Source organism: Hemitrygon akajei, chromosome 32 (genome assembly GCF_048418815.1).
Source record: "Hemitrygon akajei chromosome 32, sHemAka1.3, whole genome shotgun sequence".
Classification (NCBI taxonomy): domain Eukaryota; kingdom Metazoa; phylum Chordata; class Chondrichthyes; order Myliobatiformes; family Dasyatidae; genus Hemitrygon; species Hemitrygon akajei.
In genome coordinates, this window is record NC_133155.1 from 24408127 (window position 1) to 24434706 (window position 26580).

The following is a 26580-nucleotide window of genomic DNA, read 5'->3' on the forward strand; positions in this document are numbered from 1 at the left end:
GTAATCGCTCCCTGTCTCTAGCTGAGGAATTTAAGTGCATTCCCTGTTTAATTCCTTCCTCTGGCGGTATCATAATACTTTATTAGAAGAGATTAGCTGTATTTGTCACATGTACATTGAAACATCAAAACATAAAACTGAATGTGTTGTTTTGTCAATGACCAACACAGTCCAAGAGTGATTCTCGTGATGTTCACTCCAAGGAACTTGAAGCTCTCAGCCTCAGCTCTGTCGATGTAGACAGAGGTGTGCACCACCCATTCCCTTAATGAAGTCAATAACCAGATCATGGGCTTGGCTGACATGGAGGAAAGATTATTGTCAAGGTACCATGTTACTAAGCACTTCATTTCCTTCCTGTAATCTGATTGTCATTTGAGATACAGCCCAAAACGTTACTTGTAGATCAAGTTTGAGTCGTTCCTGCTCCAAGGTATTACCACATTGCAATGGATAACCTATTTATGTATTTTAGGTCATATGTATTAAATAGTTGTGGGAGGTGCCTGTTATGATATGGTTGAGCTCCCTCGTGCCAATTAAACCTGTAGAACTGCTTTCAAAGTGTTATTTTTGGAAATGTATAAATTGAACAATGAGCTCAGTCTTGTGTATATATAGTTTATTCAGAACAATATTTTTTTTTACTGGAAATTTAAGTGACTTGTATTTGTTTAACATAGCTGCAGATCAGATTATTCAGAAGTTCATTAGACTGCAAGAAGAAAGCAAAGAATCAACAAAGAGAATTATTATGATTGAAAATGACATTGAGTCTATTAAATTAGAAATAGCCAAGATTCAGACAGAATGGCAAAACCGACAGCAAGAAATACCAACAGAGTGCAGTAGGACCAAGGGTCAGGTAAATAGAACATTTAATCTTTTTCTTCTTTAAAGTGTCTCGATGTTGCACTTTTTCAATTAAGATTGAAATCTACCTGCTGAAAGCTATCAGTAACAATTGTACAACAAAGCACAGATACAAGAGTACTTTTATTGAGACCTGTTTTATGCAAGTTAAAAACAAACTATGGGCTAGAATGGCAACCATCCCTCCCCGCAGGCATAAGCACACACACTTGGAAGTGTACATCAAACACGTAATTCAATCGTGATCAGGACTAAATGACTGGATCTTTAAAGTAAAGACTCCCGGACTCATTGATTATGCATTTTTATGATGAATTGTGTTAGTAACCAATTTCACACTGACATGATTCAAAGTTTTGAACAATAAAGTTCAATGATTTTCAGATTGAAGTAACTGTGCAGTACTGTGCAAAGGTCTGGGTCACATATACAGTTGAAATCAGAAGTTTACATACACCTTAGCCGAATACAGTTAAACTCAGTTTTTCACAATTTCTGACATTTAATCCTAAAAAACATTCCCTGTCTTAGGTTAGTTAGTATCACTACTTTATTTTAAGAATGTGAAATGTCAGAATAATAGTAGAGAGAATGATTTATTTCAGCTTTTATTTTTTTTATCACATTCCCAATGGGTTAGAAGTTTACATACACCTTGTTAGTATTTTGTAGCATTGCCTTTAAATTGTTTAACTTGGGTCAAATGTTTTGGGTAGCCTTCCACAAGCTTCTCACAATAAGCTGTTGAATTTTTTTTCCATTCCTCCAGACAAAACTGCTGTAACTGAGTCAGGTTTGTAGGCCTCCTTGCTTGCACATGCTTTTTCAGTTCTGCCCACAAATTTTCTATCGATTGAGGTCAGGGCTTTGTGATGGCCACTCCAATACCTTGACCTTGTTCTCCATAAGCAATTTTGCCAGAACTTTGGAGGTATGCTTGGGGTCATTGTCCATTTGGAAGACCCCATTGTGTCCGAGCATTAACTTCCTGGCTAATGTCTTGAGATGTTGCTTCAATATATCCACATAATTTTCCTTCCTCATGATGGCATCTATTTTGTGAAATGCACCAGTCCCTCCTGCAGCAAAGCACTCCCACAACATGATGCTGCCACCCCCATGCTTCACAGTTGGGATGGTGTTCTTCCGCTTGCAAGCCTCACCCTTTTTCCTACAAACATAACAATGGTCATTATGGGCAAACAGTTCAATATTTATTTCATCAGACCAGAGGACATTTCTCTAAAAAGAAATATCTTTTTCCCCATGTGCACTTGCAAACTGTAGTCTGGCTTTTTTATGGCAGTTTTGGAGCAGTGGCTTCTTCCTTGCTGAGCAGCCTTTCAGGTTATGTCGATATAGGACTCGTTTCACTGTGAATATAGATACTTGTCTACCTGTTTCCCCCAGCATCTTCACAAGGTTCTTTGCTGTTGTTCTGGGATTGATTTGCACTTTTCGTGCCGAAGTACGTTCATCTCTAGGAGACAGAATGCGTCTCCTTCCTGAGCAGTATGATGGCTGTGTGGTCCCATAGTGTTTATACTTGTGTTCTATTGTCTGTACAGATGAATGTGATACTTTCAGGCATTTGGAAATTGCTCCCAAGGATCAACCAGACTTGTGGAGGTCCACAATTTATTTTTTTTTGAGGTCTTGGCTGATTTTTTTTTATTTTGTTTGTAAACTTCTGACCCACTGGAATTGTGATATAGTCAATTAAAAGTGAAATAACCTGTCTGTAAAAAGTTGTTGGAAAAATTACTCGTGTCATGCACAAAGTAGATGTCCTCAACGTCTTGCCAAAACTATAATTTGCTAATATGAAATTTGTGGAGTGGTTAAACAATGAGTTTTAATGACTTCAACCTAAGTGTTTGTAAACTTCTGACTTCAGCTGTATATAGCTGGGTTGCCTAAGACTTTGCTCAATGTATTTGTCAATGTGGAATGGGGAGCAAGTCTGTAAAGCTGGCAAGACCGAAGGATGTTAGGAATGGTGAGGGTGGAGTGCCACGGGAGGTGTGTGGGACAGGTGGCAGAGAGGGAGTGCCAGGGGCAGGGGATGGTATGGTGCAGACACTCCCAGCCCTGAGACACCAGGCAAGATCCTTTGATTCCAAACAATTGGATTATTATTCATTGCAGGATTTCTCTCTGGTGCTTCCTGCTCCCTTCCCCCTCCCTGCACCCTTCCCACTCTCAGCCCACAGCAGAATCAGAATCAGGTTTATCATCACTCACATATGTCATGAAATTTGTTTTTTTTGTGTCAGCGGTACAGTGCAATGCATAAAATTAATATAGTATTGTGCAAAGGTCTTGGGTGCCCTAGCTATATATACGTGCCTGAGACTTTTGCACAGTACTGTAAATTTGAAAATACAAATTAATATTGAAACCATACAAAATTTAGGTCAGTCTATACTAATGAGCATTTCCGGTAAGAATCTTTATCATGGCATCTCAGCCAATGCGTTAACCCATCTTTCCCTTTCAAGTAGTGGCTGCTTTCATTGCTCTGCTTTCATTAATACTGATGTAACCCTCAGGCTCATTCAACTGGCGTTCGCCTAGGGGAATCAGCCTTCGGCGCCGCCAAACTGGGTAATCATGTTTGTGCAGATGCTGTGTAATGTACCCCCAGTTACAAACCCACAACGCAAAATATCAGACAGTACACCATATGCAATTAAATGATAGACTTTATGAATCATAATCTGAATATAGGGTTAGTAATGAAAATAAACAAAACAAAAAAAAAAGGGCCCAAGTCAAAGTCAAAATTACGTTGGAGCTCACTCAGTAGTCATTCTTCCACCATCGGTCTCCTCCGAGCATTGCCGACCTTCAGACCCTCAGATCCCAGTCCACTCCGTCCGGTGGTCTACCAGCTCTCTCCCCACACGCCTTCCCTCTTCATCTCTCCTCAACAAAAGACCGCGAGAAACCCAGCTCCCAGACACACAAGAAAGAACAACATTTCTCCCATTGGATAGCCACTGAATTCCAAAGTCCCGTTATCTCTAGTCATAACCCAAACATCACTGCTACAGAGAAACCATTACCTTAACAGTGGAACATTACATAGAAGCCATTACATTAGCCTTTGCAGTGAAACCTTACAGCGTGTTACAATGATATTAAGTTATTAGACAATCAAGCTCAGGAATAAAGAGCAGTTGATTACTAGGAAATACCTCAATGGAGGTAATCGGAAGTTAACAAGTTCCTTTTATTAATTGTACCTTTCAGCCTTATGTTGAGTGCAGTGATCAGAGAATGAGGACCAGGGATGTGGATCTTCCTTGGCAGTACAAGATGCCGAAAGAAACCCAGGCTCAAAACTTCACATGCCGACAGAGGAGAGATTACTCCATAAATGATGAAGTGGACTACCCCTGCAGTGAGTTACATAGACCTGGGATTCTTACTTCAAATAACTAAGGACTAAGTCGGATAGAATCAGAATCAGGTTTATTATCACCAGCATGTGTCGTGAAATTTGATAACTTAGCAACAGCAGTTCAATCCAATACATAACATAGAAGACCAATAATAATAATAATAATAATAATAATAATAATAATAATAATAATAATAATAAATAAATAAATAAATAAATTATAGTATATGTATATTGAATAGATTAATAATTGTGCAAAAACAAAACAATATATATTTAAAAAGTGAGGTAGTGTTCAAGGATTCAATGTCCATTTAGGAATTGGATGACAGAGGGGAAGAAGCTGTTCCTGAATTGCTGAGTGTGTCCCTTCAGGCTTTTGTACCTCCTACCTGATGGTAACAGTGAGAAAAGAGCGTGCCCTGGGTGCTGGAGGTCCTTAATAATGGACGCTGCCTTTCTGAGACACTGCTCCCTAAAAATGTCCTGGGTACTTTGTAGGCTAGTGCCCAAGATGGAGTTGACTAGATTTACAACCCTCTGCAGCTTTTTTTGGTCCTGTGAAGTAGCCCCCACTCCCCCCATACCAGACAGTGATGAAGCCTGTCAGAATGCTCTCCACGGTACAAATATTGAAGTTTTTGAGTGAATTAGTTGACATACCAAATCTCTTCAAACTCCAAATGAAGTACAGTCGCTGTCTCACCTTCTTTATAACTGCAACTGCCCTCTTGTCACCATCTGAGATTCTACCTGCAATGGTTGTATAATCAGCAAATTTATAGATAGTATTTGCGTTATGCCTAGCCACACAGTCATGGGTATAGAGAGAGTAGAGCAGTGGACTAAGCACACACCCCTGAGGTGCACCAGTGTTGGTCGTCAGCGAAGAGGAGATGTTGTCACCAATCCGCACAGATTGTGGTCTTCTGGTTAGGAAGCCAAGGATAGTTACTGAAAACAAATTGAGTGTTAGCAATGCCAGACTAACACATCTGTTGCTTCGAATACAGATTGGGAGAGTATGTACTGCTCACTAATTAATAGGACTGCACGCCAGGTTTTGCGCAATACAACTTGACCTGCATATCTCCTTTGAACTTGCCCCCTCTCATGCATGTCCTCTAGTATTAGACATTTCAAGTTTGGGAAAAAGATATTGACTGTTGGCTCTGTTAGTGCCTCTCAACAGACAAAAGCAATGGACAATGTGAGTGCTTTTCTCTTTCTCCTCTTTCTCACGCGTCGCTTTCTACACATCTTCGGAACTCTTCTGATTTTGGAAGTTGCAGATGGTATTGGAGCCTCACTTTCTATTTCTCTCCCCGTCACAAGCCAATACCTGTGCTTTATTTGAGGGAGCCGGAAACTGCCACCTGACCAGGCCGTGGTAGCAGAGCAACGGTGTAGGAACAAGAAGATGCTGATCATGATGAAACATTTCATACCTATAATACAGTGAAACTACAGATAGAAGAGAAGATAGCTTAGGGGGTTGTATCTGCATGTGCTGAGTCATGACGCAGAAATGTCAAACAGGGTGGGGAACTTCATTAGGACACTTCTGGGCCTAACCCAGATACATAATGAAGACTGATATCTCAGCTTTTGTTGCAACACAAGCAGATGTCACTCATTGGGATAAATCCTACCCCCTCAGGCTCACTGCTCATGCTCATCTATCTCAATATAGAAACTTTGTAATTGTGAACTGTTGTTGTGGTCATGGTCAACCTGCATTGCACTTTTTCAGTAGACGGTGCACTTTATTCTGTAGTCAGTCAACAGTTAGAGCCTTATTGTCATTGCTGATGAAAACAAGTTGACAGTGCTATTCCATTCACTGAAAAATAGCTCACAGTCAAGTCAATTACTAAAATCACAAAGACTAAATCTAAAACTATGTCCGAGTTATTTAGAATGACAAGTAAGTTACAACTGAATTAAAAACAACCAACTCTAAAATTAAAAGATGCGGGGTCAGTTCTGTTATTGTTTTACTTTGTTGTCCCTCAAAGCACTGTGAAATAAATTGATCTGCATAAACGGTATGCAAGACAAGCTTATCAGGGTGTCTTGGTACATGTGGCAATAATCAGAATCATGTTTAATATCACCGGCATATATCGTGAAATTTGTTGTCTTTGTGGCAGCAGTACAATGCAAAACATAATAATAGACAAAATGTGAATTGCTGTAAATACATACTGCACCTATATTAACTAGTTAAATTAATTAAGTAGCACAAAAACTGAAGTAAGTAAAGTAGTGAGGTAGTGTTCATAGTTTTAATCCCCATTCTGAAATCAAATGGCCGAGGGGAAGAAGCTGTACCTGATTTGCTGAGTGTGTGCCTTCAGGCTCTTGAATCCCCCTTCTGATCGTAGCAGTGAGAACGAAGCATAATGTGGGTGATGGGGTCCCTTAATGATGGATGCTTCCTTTTTGAGGCATCGCTCCTTGAAAAAAATCCTGAATGCTATGCAGGCCAGTGGCCAAAATGGAGCCCCGGCAGCTTATTTTGATCTTGTGCAGTAAACCTTCCCATACCAGATGGTGATGCAGCTGGTTAGAATGCTCTCCACGGTACATCCACAGAAATATGTGAGCGTCTCTGGCGACATATCAAATCTCCTCAAACTCCTAATGAAATATAACAGCTGCCATGCCTTCTTTGTAGCTGCATCAGTATTTTGGGTCCAGAATAGATCGTCATTGATACCCAGGAACCTGAAATTCCTCACTCTTTCCACTTCTGAACTCTCCATGAAGACATGTGTGAGTTCCCTTATCTTACCCTTTCTGAGGTCCGATTCCAAATCCAAAAACACAAGCTTTTTACTGTAGCTTGGTACATGTGACAATAATAAACTGACATACACCTGTGTAATATAACCAGAATGTCCACCATTATGGTTTATGGCCGTGTGGTTTCTGGAGACTTGGTGACTTGGCTGCCACAACCACCACATGAGATGGGGCAGTCTCAGATTAGTGATCACAAACCGAGGTCGTCCCTGTGGATCACGCAGAGGACCTCCGACACCTTCTACTCGAAATGTCTCTGACGATCAGAAACGCATGGGCCCAGCTGAAGCGTGTTTAACCAATGCAAGAGAGTAAAAATCACATAAACATGTTATTAAATAATGTAAATTATTTTAAATATAGATGTAAATTAACAAAATATTGAGTGATTGAAACATATTGCTTGGATTACCATACCTTTACAATGTAGATCATGGCCATGTTCATATCAAGGGGGACATGAGATATACCAGCCCTTTCTAGTATAAAGCTGAAAGGGAAGTCTGGTGGCACAACCCAGTGTGATTAGTAACAGCCCTTGGATTTTGTAGTGGGTCCAGGGTACAATGGAAGGACAGACTGAAAGGGTTCTGAAACTGCACAGCCCAGGTAACTGAAGTGCTGATGGATATACTCAACATCCCTCTGGAACAATTCATTGTCCCCTCAGTTTTCAAGGCAGCAAACATCACTTCAGTGCCAAAGAAAGTGACAGTCACCTGCCTAAATGACTATCATCCTGTGGCATGAACATCAACCATTACAAAATGCTTTGAGGGGCTGGTCATGAAACACATTAAAGCCTTACACTGGACCCTTTCCAGTTCGCTTATCACTTAAATCGATTCTCTGATGATGCAATAACCTCTCCTCTCCACTCTGTCCTGTCCGACCTGGAAAATGGGGTCTCATATGCCAGACTGCTGTTTATAGACTTCATTTCAGCATTCCACATCATCATACACCAGAAACTGGTGGGATAACTGTCCTCACTGGGCATCAAAACCTCCTTCCTTCTTAACAATAAGGCCACAGTCAGTCTTCTGGGCAGCAATGTCTCTGGTCTCATTACGCTGAACACTGGCACTCCCCAGGGCTATGTGCTGAGCCCACTGCTGTTCACAGGATCCAGCTCAAATTATGTCATCAAGTTTGCAGATGACACAACAGCGGTTGGCCTTATGAAGAATGATGACGAGATGGAGTACAGAGAGGAAGTGGAGCAGCTGGTGGATCGGTATGAGAAGAACTACCGGAGCCTGAACGTGGTGAAGACAAGGGAAATCATTGTGGACTTCAGAAAGGTGCAGATAAACATCCCCCTCTGCAAGTACATGGCTCCTCCGTAGAGACAGTTATGGATCAGTCCCTGGGATTTCACATTGTGGATGACCTCACCTGGTCTCTTAATATCACCTCCCTGAACAAGGACAGCAGAGCAGCACCTCAGCTTCTGAAGAAAATTGAGGCAAGCAAGGCTCCACCCTCCCATCTTAACTGTGTTTTACAGGAGCACCACTGAGACCATCCTAACAAGTTGCATCTCCACCTGGTATAGGAACAGTTAAGCATCGGACCAGAAGTCCCTACAAAGGACTGTGAGAACAGCTGAGAGGATCATTGGAGTCTCTCTACCATCCATTGAGTTCATTTATCTGGAGCGCTACATATGCTGGGCCCTCAGTATTATTAAAGACCCCAGCCATCCATCCAGCGTCCTCTTTGACTTTCTACCATCAGGCAGGAAACCACGATGCATAAAAACAAGAACAGTCAGGATGAGAAACTGTTTCTTCCCCCAGGCCATTAGGCTTCTGAACCTCCTGCCAAATTGCATTCAAAATGTCACTGATTAATCTGTTCCGTACCTTGCAATATTTAATATTAATGCACTTTAGTTTGTTATTTATGTGTGATTTATCTGAAGATTTTACCTGAAGTTATTGTATGCTATGTGTACTACTGAGCTTTACACCCTTATTTTTCATTCCTATATACATTATATGGTTATATACAAGTATATAGTTAAATGACAATAAACTTGACTTGAGATGCAGGATCACCTGATGTCCAGTATGTTCTGAACTTCAGTGTTACCAGGCACAGGTGGGTGAATCTGGACTGTGCTGAGGGGCTATGGTTAACTAGTGGCTTTGATATATATCAGCAGCCTCCTATCAGCACAGTTAGGCTCCAGACCTGGGTGTACGGTGAATGCTCAGACTTACCTCAACAAGGGTCAGTTCATTGTCATGCAAGATGAGACTGCTCACCCTCAGCCACTGAAGCCATTATGTCGAGGGATTGCTGGGTGTTGCCACACAAATTTTTAACAAGTTAGTAGGATTAAAGAAATGCCACTCTTGTAGTGGCCCTAGGAGCATAAAACCCTTGCTTCTTTCAACACTCGTCCCCTCGCCACTCTCATACCATCTGTGGCCTTGTCGTTGTCCACCAGGCAGCGAAAGACAATGCAGCCTAATGCCGGTCTGTTTGTTGCTGCTGAAAGAGAAAGCTAAAGATTTTAAAGATTAAACATTTTAAAAAAGATAAAGATTAGCTTTGCTTGTCTTCTTCTTTTCTTCGGCTGTCCATTGGTATCCGATGACGACACCCACTCCTTTAACGGTGAGATTTTTGATGACTATACAGTCCTATCCTGGACCCACAAATTCTATTGCAGGTGGGACATGTATATGCGGTAGTGGTGGTAGTGATGGCAACCATGGCTGCATTTCTCCTGGCTCTCTTCTGCTGTCTTCTGATTGTTCTTTCCATCTCCAGAATACGAACCCCATCCCTACACAGCTGTTGTCAAGTGTTACAATCAGCAGCAACATCCTCCAGGTCCTCAGGTCTGATCTTGCACTTCCTTAAAGCATTCGTCATCTGATCCTTATAGCGCTTCTTCGGCCCTCCAGCTGAGCGTTGACCTTGATGTAGCTGGCCATATAACACTCTGCAGGGTAGCCGACATGAGGGCATCCTTATCACGTGCCCCAGCCACTGCAACTGACGCTGGGTGATCATGGCCTCAATACTTCTGCAGTTGGTCTTTACAAGTATTTCAATGTGAGGCACCCGCTTGACAAACATACATTGAAACATACAGGGGAGTGGATTGTTTGATTCAACGACCAACACAGTCTGCAAGTGTTGCCTCACTTCCGGCAATAACATAGCACGGTCAACTCAGTAACCCTAATCTTAACTATTCATACCTTAACACAGGCAGAACATAGAAACTCCTTACAGATAGTGGCAGGTATCAAACCCTGATCAAAGGTCAGTGGCTCTGTAAAGCACTGTGCAATCCATTATGGTACTTAAGATCATGCTCCAAAACATTGTACATTTAGTACAACTGATACTGCTGCAGCAACCAGGACATGTAAAGGCAGAAGATGTTTAAATGATGTGAATCATAAATTTGTTTACTTTGTATTGATTTTTATTTTTGAATTGTGAGTGAAAATATACTGTAATGATCAGTAACAAGGGGAAATAGCAAGGAAGCTTGGCAAATAGGGAAGTGTGACTGCATTCAAACAAAGAGTTATTCTGGCCAGGAAGAGGGAATCTAGTTTGCCTTCTCCCACCTCTTCCTCTTGCTCTTTGGTCATTGGCTGTGTGGCTGATGGTAAGGCTGCACCTCTCACACTGTTAAGGCTGTGCATCATGTAACACCCCATCACCAGGGAGAAACAGTGTCCATGCAGTGCTAAACAGGTCTTATCATTTTATTTGTCGGTAGGTTTTAAGTACATTTTTAATGCTTTGACTTTTTAGCACTTTAATTGTAGTTTTAAAATACTTTAACTATTAGCTTTAAAGTTTTTTTTTTCAATGCCTATGAATGTTAAAGGAAGCCAGTGCTCATTGTGGCCACCAACTGCAAACATCCTCCATTGCTTCCCAAATAGCCGGTACGCAGGGCTAGATTTCAGCCCAGCCACCAGCATTTTGGTCTGATTTACCCATGCAAAGAGATCCAAGTGTTGGGCTGAAGCCAGTAGCATCATCGCCTATCATGCCAGCTTGTGTGTGCCATCTGCCCTTGTACAGAACCCGCTGAGTCTTTATGGAGTGCATCAGGGTAGTCAAACTCTTCACTGACCTCTTCGTACCAAGGCTGGGAAACCTGCCCAGTGACCTTAGTGCAAGGATAATAATTTACTTGAAATCACCAGGGGGAAACTGCATCCATACAGTGCTAGACAGATCTTATCATTTTATTTGCCGGTAGGCTTAAGTGCATTTAGGATTTTTAGTGCTTTGACTTTTTAGCATTTTAATTGTAATTTTTAAATACTTTAACTATTAGCTTTATAACTTCTTTTCAATGCCAATGTACGTCCAAAGGAAGCCAGCGAGTCTGTAATCCGCCTCAAAGACATTCTATCACAGCAGGTTTTCACTTATCTTGCACTGCGCTGGGCCACACTGATACATGAGGGCCATAAGACCATAATATACAGGAGCAGAAGTATGCCATTTGGCCCATCGAGTCTGGTCCGCCATTTCATCATGGCTGATCCATTTCCATCTCAGTCCCAATCTCCTGCCTTCTCCCTGTATCCCTTCATGCCCTGACTAACCAAGAATCTATCAGCCTCTGCCTTAAGTATACCTAAGGACTGGCTTGGTTCTTTCTGAAGTCTTTTCAATTGCCTTGAAATGTTGTTCCCAGAGCCAAGCCATTCCCTCAAAACACAACATGACTGGGAAAATTACTGGTACACGTGCACCAAGAGTGCTCAGGGGACAATTCTTCTCGAATTGAGAAAATAATATGAATAATTTACAGTTCTGTCATGGCCTCCTCACTAAAATCTTCCACATAGTTCATTCACACCTTTATCTTCAGTGTAAGATTAGCTTTGCCAGAGGCTATTAAGATATGTTTTATTGAAAATATATTTTTCAGTTATAATAAATATAAACAATAATTAATGATAAGTAATAAATACAGTAAATATGACTGGACATACCATTCCCTACAATGGTTGTCCTATCCAGTATATTCTCTTACAATGCATCATTGCCATATTTCCTCCTTAAAGCACTTATGAAGAATTTGAGAAGAGGTTGCATGGGATTCAGACTCCTGGGTTCCAGTGCAATACTCTGGACTGTGGTCCTCTCTCACAGCGGCTAGGCAAAGGCTGACTCTAAAGCTTACTGTGACATGAACTAAGCAAGTTCCTTCCAGGTTGGAGCCTGGAGATAGATTCAACACCTCACAGTCTGCTATGAAGATGGTCTCAAACACTCTCTTTTCAAAAATCAGCATCTCCATGCCTTCCTGACCAGAAGACCACAGGTCAAAGTGACCACTTGATTTTACAGAGGTCACAGGCTATTGGCTTGTGCAGAAAGGCTGTAGATCCAAGAATGCAAGATGCCTGAAACCATCCAGGATAAACTGGGCTGCTCACTTGGCAGCCAGTCCTCAACCTAAACACTCACTGTGGAAGAACCATGACAACAGTGTGAAGCAGTTACCAAAACAACTCCCTCCTCAGCAACACTTTGGGTAAAATTTTACTATGTGCAAAACAGAAGTTCAGGAAAACATTTCACCACCATCTTCTTAAGAACAACTCGAGATGATTAATAAATCCTGACCTTTCCAGAGATAACCACTTCCTAGAGGAAAAAAAATAATACTTCTGGGAGAATATGTTGCTTTGAGGGAACTGTATGTTCAGATTCAGATTCAGTTTATTGTCATTTAAAAACCACAAATGGAATGCAGTTAAAAAATGAGACAACGTTCCTCCAGAATGATATCACAAAAACACATGACAAAACAGACTACACCAGAAAATCCACATAACGTTTGGCAATCCCCAATCCAGAGTCCGGAGAGGCTGCTGCGTATTAATATCACGCTACCATCTTAGCGCGTTCCCCGGAAAGGAGCTCCAATCCCACCAGACAAACAAGACCAAAAACTAAAGCTACAAGACTTGCACAAAACCACATAGTTACAACATATAGTTACAACAGTGCAAACAATAACATAATTGATCAAAAAAACCAGACCGTGGGCACAGTAAAAATAGTCCAAAGATGTGTACTGGAGCTGAAGGCTAATCCAGTGTCCCAACGTTTGTTAGTGTGTGACCATATGGCACCAATCAAGCCAGTGTCTGGTATTCCTACAGCAGTTACGACATCTTCATACTGAGTGGCCCACTGTACCATCTGCATCTGGGCCAGCAGGAGACCATGTGTAGCATGAGTTTTCAGTGAAGAACTCTTCCATCAATATCATCATTTCTTTCCTGTTCAACTATTTATCTCCTTCCTTCTTGAGAGTTATAATTATATCTTCTCCTGACGCACTTTCAGGCAGTACATTCCAGCTCAGGCCAACTTACTAAGTACTTTTTCTCCCCTTATGCTGTTTCCAACTAACTTAGTTCTATGCTCCTTGAACTTCCCGTTATTAGAAACAGTGCCTCAGAAATTCTGTTGAGACTCACACGTTTTGTCAAACTTCTTCAGGTACCGATAACTCACTTCTGGAATTTCATCCACATCCTCTGTGCACATGATGTCCTTGAACAGAATGGCTAAAATTCATAATGCATATAAACACAGCATTGATCATGAATAGTGAAGCAAGCATTAACCAGCAAGCTAGAAGTTCATTGACTGGGTAAAATAGCTCAACCCTACCTGGACTGCTGCTGGAACTCCCAAAACATATCACTTCTCATATCAACACACTCAAAATGCTGGCAGGACGCAGCAGGCCAGGGAGCCTCTATGGAAATGAACAAACAGTTGGCGTTTTGGGCTGAAACCTTTATTCAGGACTGGAAAGGAAGGGGGAAGAAGCCAGAATAAAAAGGTGTAGGAGAGGGGAAGGAGGATAGATAGATTGTGATGGATGAAGCCAGATGGGTGGGGAAGGTAAAGGGCTGGAGAAGAAGGAATCTGATAGGGGAGGAGAGTGGACCATAGGAGAAAGGGATGGTGGAGGGGACACAGGGGGAAAGCAATAAACAGGTGAGAAGACGTAAAAGGCCAGATGAGAATTTGAGGAAGAGGGGTGGAGAAAGGAAAAAAGTTGTTTATCAGAAGGAGAAATCAATGTTCAGGTCATCAGGTTGGAGGCTGCTCAGACGGAATATAAGGTGTTGCTCCTTCACACCGAGGGTGGCCTCATCTTGGCACTCCTCATGTGTCTGGTTTAAACTCCATCTGCTATTTTGCAACCCATTTCACCCACACTCCCATATCTCTCTGCAGCCTAACTCTGCCTTACTTACACACAGTCACCAGCTCTGCTCATCATCATATGATCTGTGAACCTACTGATCATGCCAACCACATCCACGTCTGAGCCATTCACATACATTACAGACAGCAAAGGTCCCAGTACTGATCCTTGTGGGACATCACCAGTCACAGGTGTCCAATCGCAAAAGCAACCCCCCGCCATCACCCTATTGCCAAGCCAATTTTGGATCCAGCTTGACAATGAGACCCGACGTAGACTGGAGATTGCTTTGTTGAGCACCTATGTTCCGTCTGCCAGAAGAAGAGGGATCTCCCAGGGGCCACCCATTTTAATTGCACTTCCCATTCCCATTCTAATATGTCACTCCATGGCCTCTGTACTGTCATGATGAGGCCCCACTCAGGTTGGAGGAACAACACCTTATATTCCATCTGGGTAGCCTTCAACCTGATGGCATGAACATCGATTTCTCAAATTTACAGTAATGCCCCACCGCCACCCTTCTTCGCTATTCTCCATCCGCTTTTCTCTCTCTCACCTGATCTCCTTGCCTGTCCATTGCCTCCCTCTGGTGCTCCTCCCTCCTTTTCTTTCTTCCATGGCCTTCTGTCCTCCACTATCAGACTCACCTTTCTCCAGCCCTGTATCTCTTTCACCAACCAACTTCCCAGCTCTTCACTTCATTCCTCCCCCTCCTGGTTTCACCTATCACCTTTTGTTTCTCTCTCCCCTCCCCCCACCTTTTAAATCTACTCCTCATCTTTTTTAACTCCAGTCCTGCTGAAAGGTCTTGGCCTAAAATGTCGGCTGTACTTTTTTCCATAGATGCTGCCTGGCCTGCTGAGTTCCTCCAGCATTTTGTGTGTTTTGCTCTCAATTTTTATGACGAGTTTATATAAACAGATAACATGGCAAAAGTGGAACAGGACTTTATGCTGGAAATCTTGTGGAAAATAGAACACATGTGCCATAAGATTTTTATGTTATTGTGGATTATTTATTGAAGCTTTTTGTTTCTTCATTGAGTATTTTTAGAGTTCATTGCTTTTGTAAAATCCTGCTTTCCTTGTATTTGTATTGACAGATTTCCTACCACAATCTAATAAAAGTAGCCAAACAGAGTTGATACCATTTACAGGCGGACTCCCTGACAAGCACTATATCACTGAAATGCCCCTTTGCAGCCTTCCATGTGGGTCCACCCCTTTCACCTCTGTGACAAGCTACCACTCCTACAGACATGGATCTCTGCTGTACAGGTAAGTTGTCAAAGGAATGGAAACATAGGAATTGCTGGATGAGTGTTCATTGAGTCTGCCTATTGTCACTGTCGTGAGTATGCCCACCCTGAAGAAGTTTAAATCTTCTCTTCGATGGGAGTTCAGTGAGTCCCGCTCTCTGCGATCTCTGCTGCCCTTCGACTTTTCGAACGTGAGCTCACCCAGGCCTTTTCCACCTATCAGCTCCCAGCTTTTTACTTCATCCCCTCCCCTTCCCACCTGGCTTCACCTATCACCTTCTATCTTGTCCTCCTTCCTCTCCCCCTACCATTTTATTCTGGCATCTTCCCACTTCCTTTCTAGTCCTGATGAAGGGACTCAGCCTGAAACACTAACTCTATGTCCATTTCCATAGATGCTGCCTGACCTGCTGAGTTCCTCCAGCATTTTGTCTGTGTTGCTCTGGAGTTCCAACATCTACAGAATCTATTGAGTTTCAAATGCAAATCTTTCTTTATTTGGAAATCTGAATAAAATATTTTTTGCCATGCTCCACATGTGCAATTATTGTCGCCCTGTTAGGATCCTGTTTAAAGAGCAGCTAGCAAGTCCAGCAATAGGAAATAGATACAGTAGTTGACTTGAGCTGAGTACTAGATCTGCATAAATCAAATCCAGAAGTATTATTAACTCAATGTAATGCATTAAAAATGCTAGGGCAACTCAGTAGGTCAGGCAGCACCAATGCAGAGGAATAAACAGTCGATATTTCAGGCCAAGACCCTCCCTCCTGAAAGATTTCCGAATCAGAATCAGGTTTAATATCACTGGCATATGTTGTGAACTTTGTTAACTCTGTGGGAATACATGATAAATACAGAAATAAGCTGAATTACAGTAATTACAGAATTACAGTAATAATAATTAATTAAATTAAGAAAAGTGGTGCATAAACAGAAATTTAGAAAGAAAGTAGTGAGAATGGCAGAGAGGAAGAAGGTGTTCCTGAATCGCTGAGTGTGTGTCTTTAAGCCTCTGTACCTCCTTCCTGATGGTAACAATGAGAAGAAGGCATGTCCTGGGTGGTGGGGGTCCTTGATGGTGGAAGCCACTTTTTCTGAGACACCACTCCTTGAGGATGTCTTGGATACAATGGAGTCTCATACCCATGATGGAAATAACTAACTCGACAACTCTCTGAAGCTTACTTCAATGCCGTACAGCGGTTCCCCCCACTGCATACCAGCTGGTGATTCAGCCAGTCAGAATGCTCTTCATAGTGAATCTGTAGAAGTTCTCAGGTGTTTTCAGTGACAAACCAAATCTCTTCAAATTCCTGAATAAATATAGCCACTCACTACCTTGCCCTCTTTGTAGCTGCATCCGTATGCTGGGACCAGGTTAGATCCTCAGAGATATTAACACCCAGGAATATCAGACTGAAACTTACTTACTTACTGCCCATTACACCTCTGGCACTTAGGGCAGCAATGAAGGTCCTCCATCTCTGGAGATGTTCATCGTGTCAGTAGCTTCCTCTCGGTTTTCACTCCTGTCGGTCATGCGAGTCCCTGGTGGAGACTCAGGAATACTGTGGCACTCACATGTAGAAGGATACTTCATTGCTGTTTTCGTAACAGTTTTGTTAGACCAGTCAGCATTGCTAGCCCTGAGCTGAACCCCCGAACCTGGAGAACCGGTGGACCGCTCTTAAGTCTGTCCTCTACCCTTTGACCTGTTTGGCATGGGTGACCCTACCAAGAGCCAATTCATAAAGCCCTGACTCCAGCGAACATAGGTCTCCGGGTTATTGAGGCACGCAAGCCTCCAAACCTTATGACAAGGCTGTGGCCCTCCCGGAGGCTGGCCCGAAATGTCCCCTGTTTATTCCTTTCCATAGATGCTGCCTGACCTGCTGAGTTCCTCCAGCATTTTTGTTATTTATGTATTGAGATACAGTGTGGAATAGGCCCTTCTGGCCCTTCAAGCCATGCTGCCCAGTAATCCCCCACTTAATCCTTAACAAATCACAGGACAATTTACAATGAACAATTAACCTACCAACCGGTACATCTTTTGGACTGTGGGAGGAAACCCACGCGGTCACGGGGAGAACATACAAACTCCTTACAGGCAGCAGTGGGAACTCTTTTGTATGTGTTGCTCTGGATTTCCAGCATCCGCAGAATCACTTAGCTCAGTGTTATACTTACTGAGGCAGAGGTGATAAACCTGGTATGATCGGATCCCTTCTATGGTGTGATAATTTTAATGTATGCCAGAAATAAGAAGCAAAAACTGATCCTTCCTCTCCAGAGTCTCCATGAGTTACTGTCATTGACGTTCAGGTGCTAAATGCCTATTAGCAAGCCACAGATTGATTCAGCAGATTAGCAAGGATGGTTAGGCTCCATAGCCCCCATATCTTTGCTAAAGGTATTCATAATGAACCCAGTAACAGCACTGCATGTGCACAAAGTAGAATGGAATTTTAATAACATTGCTTTGATCAACATTGTATTGCGTGCTTACAGTTCTAGGGCATGATATTTACTTAATGAGGTATGCATTGCAGTTGAAAGAAATGCTTTGTGCCCTTTTCATTTAATTTCTTGACAGGATTGACAAGAAAGATAGGGTACCTATACAGAAAGCTGATTAACTAGTTTCATGGAATTCAGCTGAAGGAACTTCGGAAACATCTACAGAATAAAATTACTGTCAATGGATAATGGTGAACTTCCTCAGTTGTTATTGATCCCAAAGGAAATTACAGTGTCACAATAGCATTACAAGTACACAGATACACAAATAGAAGAGAAGCAAGAAGTAATTTTTAAAAGTTACCTTAAAAATAAGATGTACAAGGTCTGCAAGTCAGCGATTACAAGACTAACAAGTTCACACTGATAAGATGGTAGTGCAAAAATTACTGTAATATTTCAGTAATGGGAGCACATTCATACCATCCAGGTAAGAAGTGATGGTAGTATTGCATAGGGTGTCTGCGATAGCAGGGTGTAGTAAACAGAGCTCTGGTAAACGAAGGTTAATAATAGTCTAATCAGAGGGGGTCATCACTTCCCCATTATAGAGCCTAATGGCCAAGGGTAAGAATGATCTCATATAGCGCTCTTTGGAGCTGCATAGATGTCTTAGTCTATTCCTGAAAGTGCTTCTCTGTTCAGCCAAGGTAGCGTGCAGAGGGTGAGAAACATTGTCCGGAATTGCCAGCATTTTTCGGGAGAGTCTTTTGTTCCACCAGTGTGTCCAGTATGACTCCTATGACAGGGCCAGCCATTCTAATCAGTTTATTCTGCCTGTTGGCATCACCTGTGTGGATGCCAAGGCCCGAGCATGCCACCACATTGAAGGTAGTATTGGCAACAACCGACTGATAGAACATGTGAAGGAGAGGCCTGCATACTTCAAAGGATGTTAGTCTCCTCAGGAATATTGTGCCAACTCTGGCTGCAAACTAGGGAAATGTATATTGTTGTTCTTTCACCATCACTGGCTGAAAATGTTGAAACTCCTTATATAACGAGAACTGTCAAAATAGTCTTCACAAGGAGGAACAGTTCAAATAGGAAGGTAATGGCTCTCTGTATGATAACTAGAGGTGGACAAAGGATGCTCCTTATTTACTTACTGCCTGTTATGCTGCAGGCACTTAGGGCAGCAATGAAGGTCCTCCATCTCTGGCGATGTTTAGGGCTTTCTTCATCATGTTAGTAGCTTACTCTTTGTTTTCACTACTGTCAGTCATGCAAGTCCCGAGTGGAGACTCAGGAATACTATCACACTCAGATGTAGAAGGATTCTTCATTGCTGTTTCCATAACAATTTTGTTTTTGCAACTGAGGGTTGTTAGCCCCGAGTTGAACCCCTGAACCTGGAGGACTGGTGGACTACAATGAGTCTGGCCTCTGGCCTTTAGCCTGTTTGGCATGGGTGACCCTACCAAGAGCCAATTGATCGAGCTCAGACTCCAGCCAACACAGCTCTGTAGATCATTGAGGCATGCAAGCCCACAAACCCAATGACAAAGTTGTGGTCCTCTTGGAGGTGAAAGCAAACAGGAACCTCTCTAATCTGTGTTCAGTGAACCCTCTGTGGAATTGTGGATCTTATTGTAATGTATGAATTGGATATTGTAATGATACTCCCCAAGATGTGTAGATGCAGGAATTTTAACCAGTCAAGTGCTAATATTCTTCCAACAGCTATAAACGGTGTCACGAGAAAGCCAATTCAGAAGGTGCAGGCAGACAAAAGCTTAACTTACTGGATATCATTCAGATTGATCATGATGGTTAGACTCAATGTTGTGATTTTAACCCTCTAAGAATGGGAAAGGCAGAAGGAATTAAAGAGATTAGCTAGCTGAAAAGTAGAGGAGAGAGTGAGGGAGAGGATTCATGTTTGGTTTGGAGTGAAGTGAGTGGGAGGTGTGTGTGTGAGAGCATGTGCTTTTACCCATAGAACTTATGGGTAAAGTTCACAAGAGATGAAAATCACAAGAGATATAAAGGGTTTACTGAATGGGCTACCATTAGAATGTCTGATAGCCTACACCATTGTGAATTCTGACTCTCTACAGAGTATATCCTTAGGTTTTTTTGAATAGATTTGACCTCTGGTTATTACATGTGATTCCATTCTCTCTCCTAGATTTAACACTGCTGTCAGAAGTGTTCAACCCTTGAAAGCATATGCACCCCACTCTATCTTAGATTTAAAGATCGGGCACAGAGTGAAGATTATTTTGCCAATTGGCAAAGTTGGCACAGGTGTGTTAAAGTATATGGGTATGTTGCCTGGTGCACCAGAAGTCTGTTTCGGAGTGGAACTGGAGTTTCCCGAAAATGGCCTACATAATGGAGAGTTTGCAGGGCACTGCTATTTCCACTGGTGAGTAAAGCAATCAGCGAACTTTATAAATGTGAAAATGCTTTCTATTGGTTTATCTTTTCTTCTCACTTTGTTTGCTTTGGCAAATTGCAGGATTATGCTTGTCTCAATCCAGTCTTGTTTTAGTCATTAGCTTCCACGACTTTGTAATTCACTAACTGTATAGAGTAGCGATTGGGGCAAGGAAAGTTTTACAAATAAGACATTCTAATACAAGTTTCCCCCGCTATCTGAAGGTAGAGCATTCCTATGAAACCATTTGTAAGCCGAAATGTCATAAAGTGAAGAAGCAATTTCCATTAATTTATATGGGAAAAATTTTTGAGCGTTCCCAGACCCAAAACATAACCTACCAAATCATCCAAATAACACATAAAACCTAAAATAACACTAACATATAGTAAAAGCAGGAACGATATGATAAATATACAACCTATATAAATTAGAAATATTTTATATACGGTGTAGTTTCACTTAACAGAATCGGGAAGACAGCGAGCGAAAATTGATTTGGAGAAAAAAAATTGGCACGTATGTACACACATCCGCACACAACTGCCCGCACAAGGCTTCACAGTCATGGTAGTCTTTCCCGGGGTAAACACATGTATAAAGCGCGTGTCTTTTTTTTGTAAAAGCGAAAATCCTCTTTGGTTAGCGAAACCAGGTACTAATGTAGGTCTTTCGTAACAGCGAGCTGTCATAAAGCAAATGTTAAAAAAACGAGGGCCACCTGTACTTTAAAGTCTCTTTTAATTTCAAAGTTCAAAAGTTCTAAGTAAATTTATTATCAAAGTACATATACAGTGGGTCACTATATACAACCCAGGGATTCAATTCCATATGGGCATTCACAATAAAGTGAAAGAAACAAGTTCAAGTCCAAGAAATACAAGAAACGCAATAGAATCAACGAAAGACCGTACCCAACAGCACAGACAAACAACCAAGGTGTAAAAGACAACAAACTGTGCAAATACCAGAAGAGAGAAATAAGTAATAATAACAAATAAATACAACAAATAACAAATAAAAATAACAAACAAATAACAAATAAATAAGCAACAACAGTTGAGAATATGAGATGAAGAGCCACTGGACCGTAGGTTGAGGGAACAGTTTACTGTTGGAGTGAGTGAAGCTGAGTGAAGTTGTCCCCTTTGGTTCAAGAACTAGATGGTTCACGGGTAATAACTGTTCATGAACCTGGTGATGTGTCTGTCCTGAGGCTCGAGTACCTCTGTCCTGATGGCAGCATCAAGAAGAGAGCATGGCTTGAATGTTGGGGATCCTTGACGATGTACGCTGCTATCCTGTGACAGCTCTCTATGTAGATGTGCTCAAAGGTGGGGAGGACTTTACCCGTGATGTGCTGTGCTGTAACTACTACCTTTTGAAGGCTTATCCATCCAAGGACATCGGTGTTTCCGTACCAGGCTGTGATGCACCGATGAATATACTCTGCACAACACATCTACAGAAATTTGTCAAAGTTTTAGACAACATGCTAAAACTTTATAAACTTCTCAGAAATTAGAGGGGCTAACATGCTTTCTTCATTATGGCACTTATGTGCTGGACACAGGACAGATCTTTTGAAGCGGCAACAAAAACAAAATTAAAGTTGCTGATGATCTCCACCTCTGATTCCTTGATGAGGACTGACTCACAAACATTTTGTTTCCTCGTTTTGAAGTCAATAATCAGCTCCTTGGTCTTGCTGACATTGAGTATATATCATTAAGAGAATACATAGGGAGTATAAAGTGGCTTTGAATAGGAGTAATATAAAAATGCCTGGAATATAAAATCAAGGATGTAATGTTGAAGCTTTTTAAAGTACTGGTGAGACCTCACTTGGAGTATTGTGAGCAGCTTTGGCCCCTTATCTCAGAAAGGATGTGCTGAAACCAAACAGGGTTCAAAGGAGGCTCATGAAAATAATTCCAGGATTGGATGGCTTTTCATTTGAAGAGCGTCTGATAGCTCTGGGCCTGTATTCACTAGAATTCAGAAGAATAAGGGGTGACCTCATTGAAACCTATCAAATGGTGAAAGGCCGTGATAGAGTGGATGTGGAGAGAATGTTTCCCATGGTGGGAGAGCCTAAGACCAGAGGACGTTGCCTCAGAACAGAGTGGCATCCTTTTAGAATGGAGATGAGGAAGAATTTCTTCAGCCTGGGAATGGTGAATCTGCGGAATTCTTTGCCACAGGTGGCTGTGGAGGCCAAATTCTTATGTATATTTAAGGCAGAGGCTGATAGATTCTTGATTGGTCAGGGCATGAAGGGATACTGAGGGGGGGAGGGAGACAGGAAAACTAGATCAGCCATAACAAAATGGAGCAGATGATGGGCCAAATGGCCTAATTCTGCTCCTATATCCTATGGCCGTATGGTGTAGGAAGAAGAGGAGTATCAGGAAGGTGACAAAGGCTGCAATGCCAGATATCCTAGCATATCGCTTTTGTGTTGTGCCTAAAGGGTCTATCACTCACTTTGTAAGCTCTGGGAGAGCATTGCAACTTATCTTAGGAGATTTGCAAGTGTCATCAACAAACACCAGGAAATTGTCATCTAGCCTCATTTTATTGTCAAAGTGATCAAGAAACATCAGCTAGATTAATTAAGCTGGTGTGTTTATGTAAGTGTTTAATATGTTATTATTTATATATTTATTGTGATATGGAAAGGCCCTTCAAGCCATACTGTCTAGCAATCCCCCGATTTAACCCTAGCTGAATCACTAGGGAAAATTTACAATGAGCAACTAACCTACCAGCCGGTACGTCTTTGGTCTGTGGGAGGAAACTGGTGCAACCCGAGGAAACGCATGCGGTCACAGGGTGAATTGAACTGATATCACTGTTACTGTAAAGCTAGTCATGATGCTGTCATACCACCCCAATTAGAAATGGATATGGGTGAATGTATGTAAGACTCTGTAGTTTATTATTACACACTGTCATCATGTTCTGTGTGTCAGGACAGTTCAGTTAATTGCAATTGAGATAGGATGAAAGAATGTGAAGTCCTGTTGTTAACTAATATTATTATGTTGACTTTAAATCATGAATGTTCAGCTAATGGCTGACTAAGGGTACAGGTTTGCATATGCTGTAGTAGCTTTGATCTTGCATTTTTTTGCCAGTTTATTTCAGAAACAACTACAAAACACTACCTTCTCAAAGCAAGATGTTTTCCAATATTCCTGATACAACTGATACCGTTAGAAAGTGCAGCATTTGAAATAAGAACATTATGAAGGAACTCTCCTCTTCATTTGAACTAAAATCTAATGGATCAGTGGCATACTGAAGGGGGTAAAATAAATTATCTATTTAGAGAAATGAGGAGATAATTTCAGACTCTGAGATGGTATTATATGGACATGAAGAGGATGCTGACAAATTGCCGGAGGAGCTCAGCAGGCCAGGCAGTATCTATGGAGAAGAGTAAACACTTTGTGTTTCAGGCTGAGACCCTTCAGCAGGACTGGAGAAAAAAGATGAGAAGTCAGAGTAAGGAGGTGGGGCAAAGGGTGGGAGAAATACAAGGTAGTAGGTGATAGGTGAAACTGGGAGGGGGAGGGGTGAAGTAAAGAGCTGGGGGGTCGATTGGTGAAAGAGATAAAGGTCTGGTGAAGGGGGGAATTTGATAGAGAAGGGCAGAAGGCCATGGAAGAAAGGGAAGGGGGAGGAGCACTAGAGGGAGGTAATGGGCAAGTAAGGAGATAAGTTGAGAAAGGGAAATGGGAATGGGGAATGGTGAGGGGATTGCCAGGAGGGAGATCAGTGGGAAGGGACAAATCCACTGCCACCAACCTCATAGTTCTCTCATCCTGCACCTCCCGTTTCTACTACCCCACCAGCCTCTGCATCCAGCACATAATTCTCAGTAACTACCGCCCTCTCCAATGGGATCCCACCGGTGAGCACACATTTCCCTCCCTCTGCTCTTTCTGCTTTCTACAGGGATTGCTCCCTACGCAACTCCCTTGTCCATTCATCCCTTCCCACTGATCTCCCTCCTGGCACTTATCCTTGAAAGCGGAACAAGTGCTACACCTGCCCCTACATCTCCTCTCTCACTACCATTCAGGGCCCCAAACAGTTCTTCCAGATGAGGAACACCTTATATTCTGTCTGGGTAGCCTCCAACCTGATGGTATGAACATCAATTTCTCGAACGTCCGGTAATGGCCCTCGCCCCTCTGCTCGCCTTTGGCCCATTGAGTCTCTGCCAAACATTTAGCATATATTTGTATTAATCCTACTCGAAGCCATCTTATACTCCCCACATTCTCATCAGCTCTCCTCAGTTTTTACACTCACCCAAAAGCAAATTACAGTGGCTAATTAATGCACCAACCTGCATGTCGTTGGGATGTGGAATGCAACAGGAGCAACTGGAGGAAGCCCACAAGGTCACCAGGAGAATGTGCAAACTCCATGGAGACAACATCCATGATCCAGATTAAACATGGTTCGCTTAGTCAGTGAGGCAGCAGCTCTGCTAAATGTGCCTCTACATTGCCATAACTGCATAGGAACGCTTGTGTTAACTTTGTTGTCCAGATTGTTCACCAAGATAGTATTTAGAATAAGAAATCTTGAAGAATTATCTGCCTCAAGCTCAATGTTTATGGGTTGAAACTCTGCATCAGTACTCCTGATGCAACAGATACTACTTGACCCACTGAGTTTCTCCTGAACAGGGGTGCAGTGCTGGTCGGAGTGCATCCGGCACATCTTTAAGAAAAAAAGCTGAACTAAACAAGCTAATTGATTAGGTGCTGTCCAGGGTGATTTGAATATCTCAGAAACTGCTGATCTCCTGGGATTTTTACACACAACGGACTCTGGAGTTTACAAAAAATGGTGCCAAAAGCAAAAACACATCCAGCGAGTGGCTGTTCTGTGAGCGAAAACATCTTGTTAAGTCCACTCACTCCACTTTTTGATTTTGACACCATTCTTTGTAAACTCCTGATGCACCATCAATAACTCTGAGGCGTGGGTTAAGTTAGACTTTTATTGGCTGGAAGAAAGCACGAGCAGCAAGTGACCATCACACGACATCCTGGAGACTGAGGGCCGGGCTCAGGCCTCAATCGCCTTTATACCAGGGTCTGTGGGAGGAGCCACAGGAGCAGTCAGCGGGGGTCTGTGGGAGGAGCCACAGGAGCAGTCAGCAGGGGTCTGTGGGAGGAGCCACAGGAGCTGTCAGCAGGGGTCTGTGGGAGGAGCCACAGGAGCTGTCAGCAGGGGTCTGTGGGAGGGGCCACAGGATCAGTCAGCAGGGGTCTGTGGGAGGGGCCACAGGATCAGTCAGCAGGGGTCTGTGGGAGGAGCCACAGGAGGAGTCAGCAGGGGTCTGTGGGAGGGGCCACAGGAGGAGTCAGCAGGGGTCTGTGGGAGGGGCCACAGGATCAGTCAGCAGGGGTCTGTGGGAGGAGCCACAGGAGCTGTCAGCAGGGGTCTGTGGGAGGGGCCACAGGATCAGTCAGCAGGGGTCTGTGGGAGGGGCCACAGGATCAGTCAGCAGGGGTCTGTGGGAGGAGCCACAGGAGGAGTCAGCAGGGGTCTGTGGGAGGGGCCACAGGAGGAGTCAGCAGGGGTCTGTGGGAGGGGCCACAGGATCAGTCAGCAGGGGGGGGCTTGTCCAGACAGGTATATGTAGTTCACCACAACTCCAGAGTCCATTGTACGTATAAATCCCTGGAGATCAGCAGATTCTGAGATATTCAAATCACCCTGGGCGGCACCTAATTAATTAGCTTGTTTAGTTTGGCTTTTTTCTTAAAGATGTGCCGGGTGCGCTCCAGCTAGCACTGCACCCCTGCTCCTGCATATTGTTGTTCCATATTCCAGCATGTGCAGAGCCTCTTGTGTCCACAAATCAAACACAGAGTAGTCATGCTGTCATTTTATTTAAAAAGTCACATTTTCTACATCTGATAAAAACTGCGTCTTTGTGTCTTTGCTTCATGCTCGAGTGCTCGGTGGCGGGTACTGGAGCTTTTTTTGCCAGTGTGGGTAGGGGGGATCATTGCTTGCTGCCGCTTACGTGCGGGAGGGAGCGGAGCTGGGGGGGGGTACTT

The 26580-nt window shown here is 42.8% G+C and overlaps 1 protein-coding gene across 4 annotated transcripts in view; it reads left to right on the forward strand.

Moving 5' to 3' along the window:
• The window catches only part of LOC140719829 (uncharacterized), a 60000-nt gene that overhangs the window by 18874 nt on the left and 14546 nt on the right, over positions 1-26580 (forward strand). For all 4 annotated transcript variants that reach the window (XM_073034755.1, XM_073034754.1, XM_073034757.1 and 1 more), the window contains 4 exons: positions 684-865; positions 4129-4279; positions 15427-15601; positions 20237-20476. In XM_073034755.1, coding sequence (XP_072890856.1) covers positions 684-865; positions 4129-4279; positions 15427-15601; positions 20237-20476 — 748 coding nt within the window. The remainder of the gene's footprint in view (positions 1-683; positions 866-4128; positions 4280-15426; positions 15602-20236; positions 20477-26580) is intronic.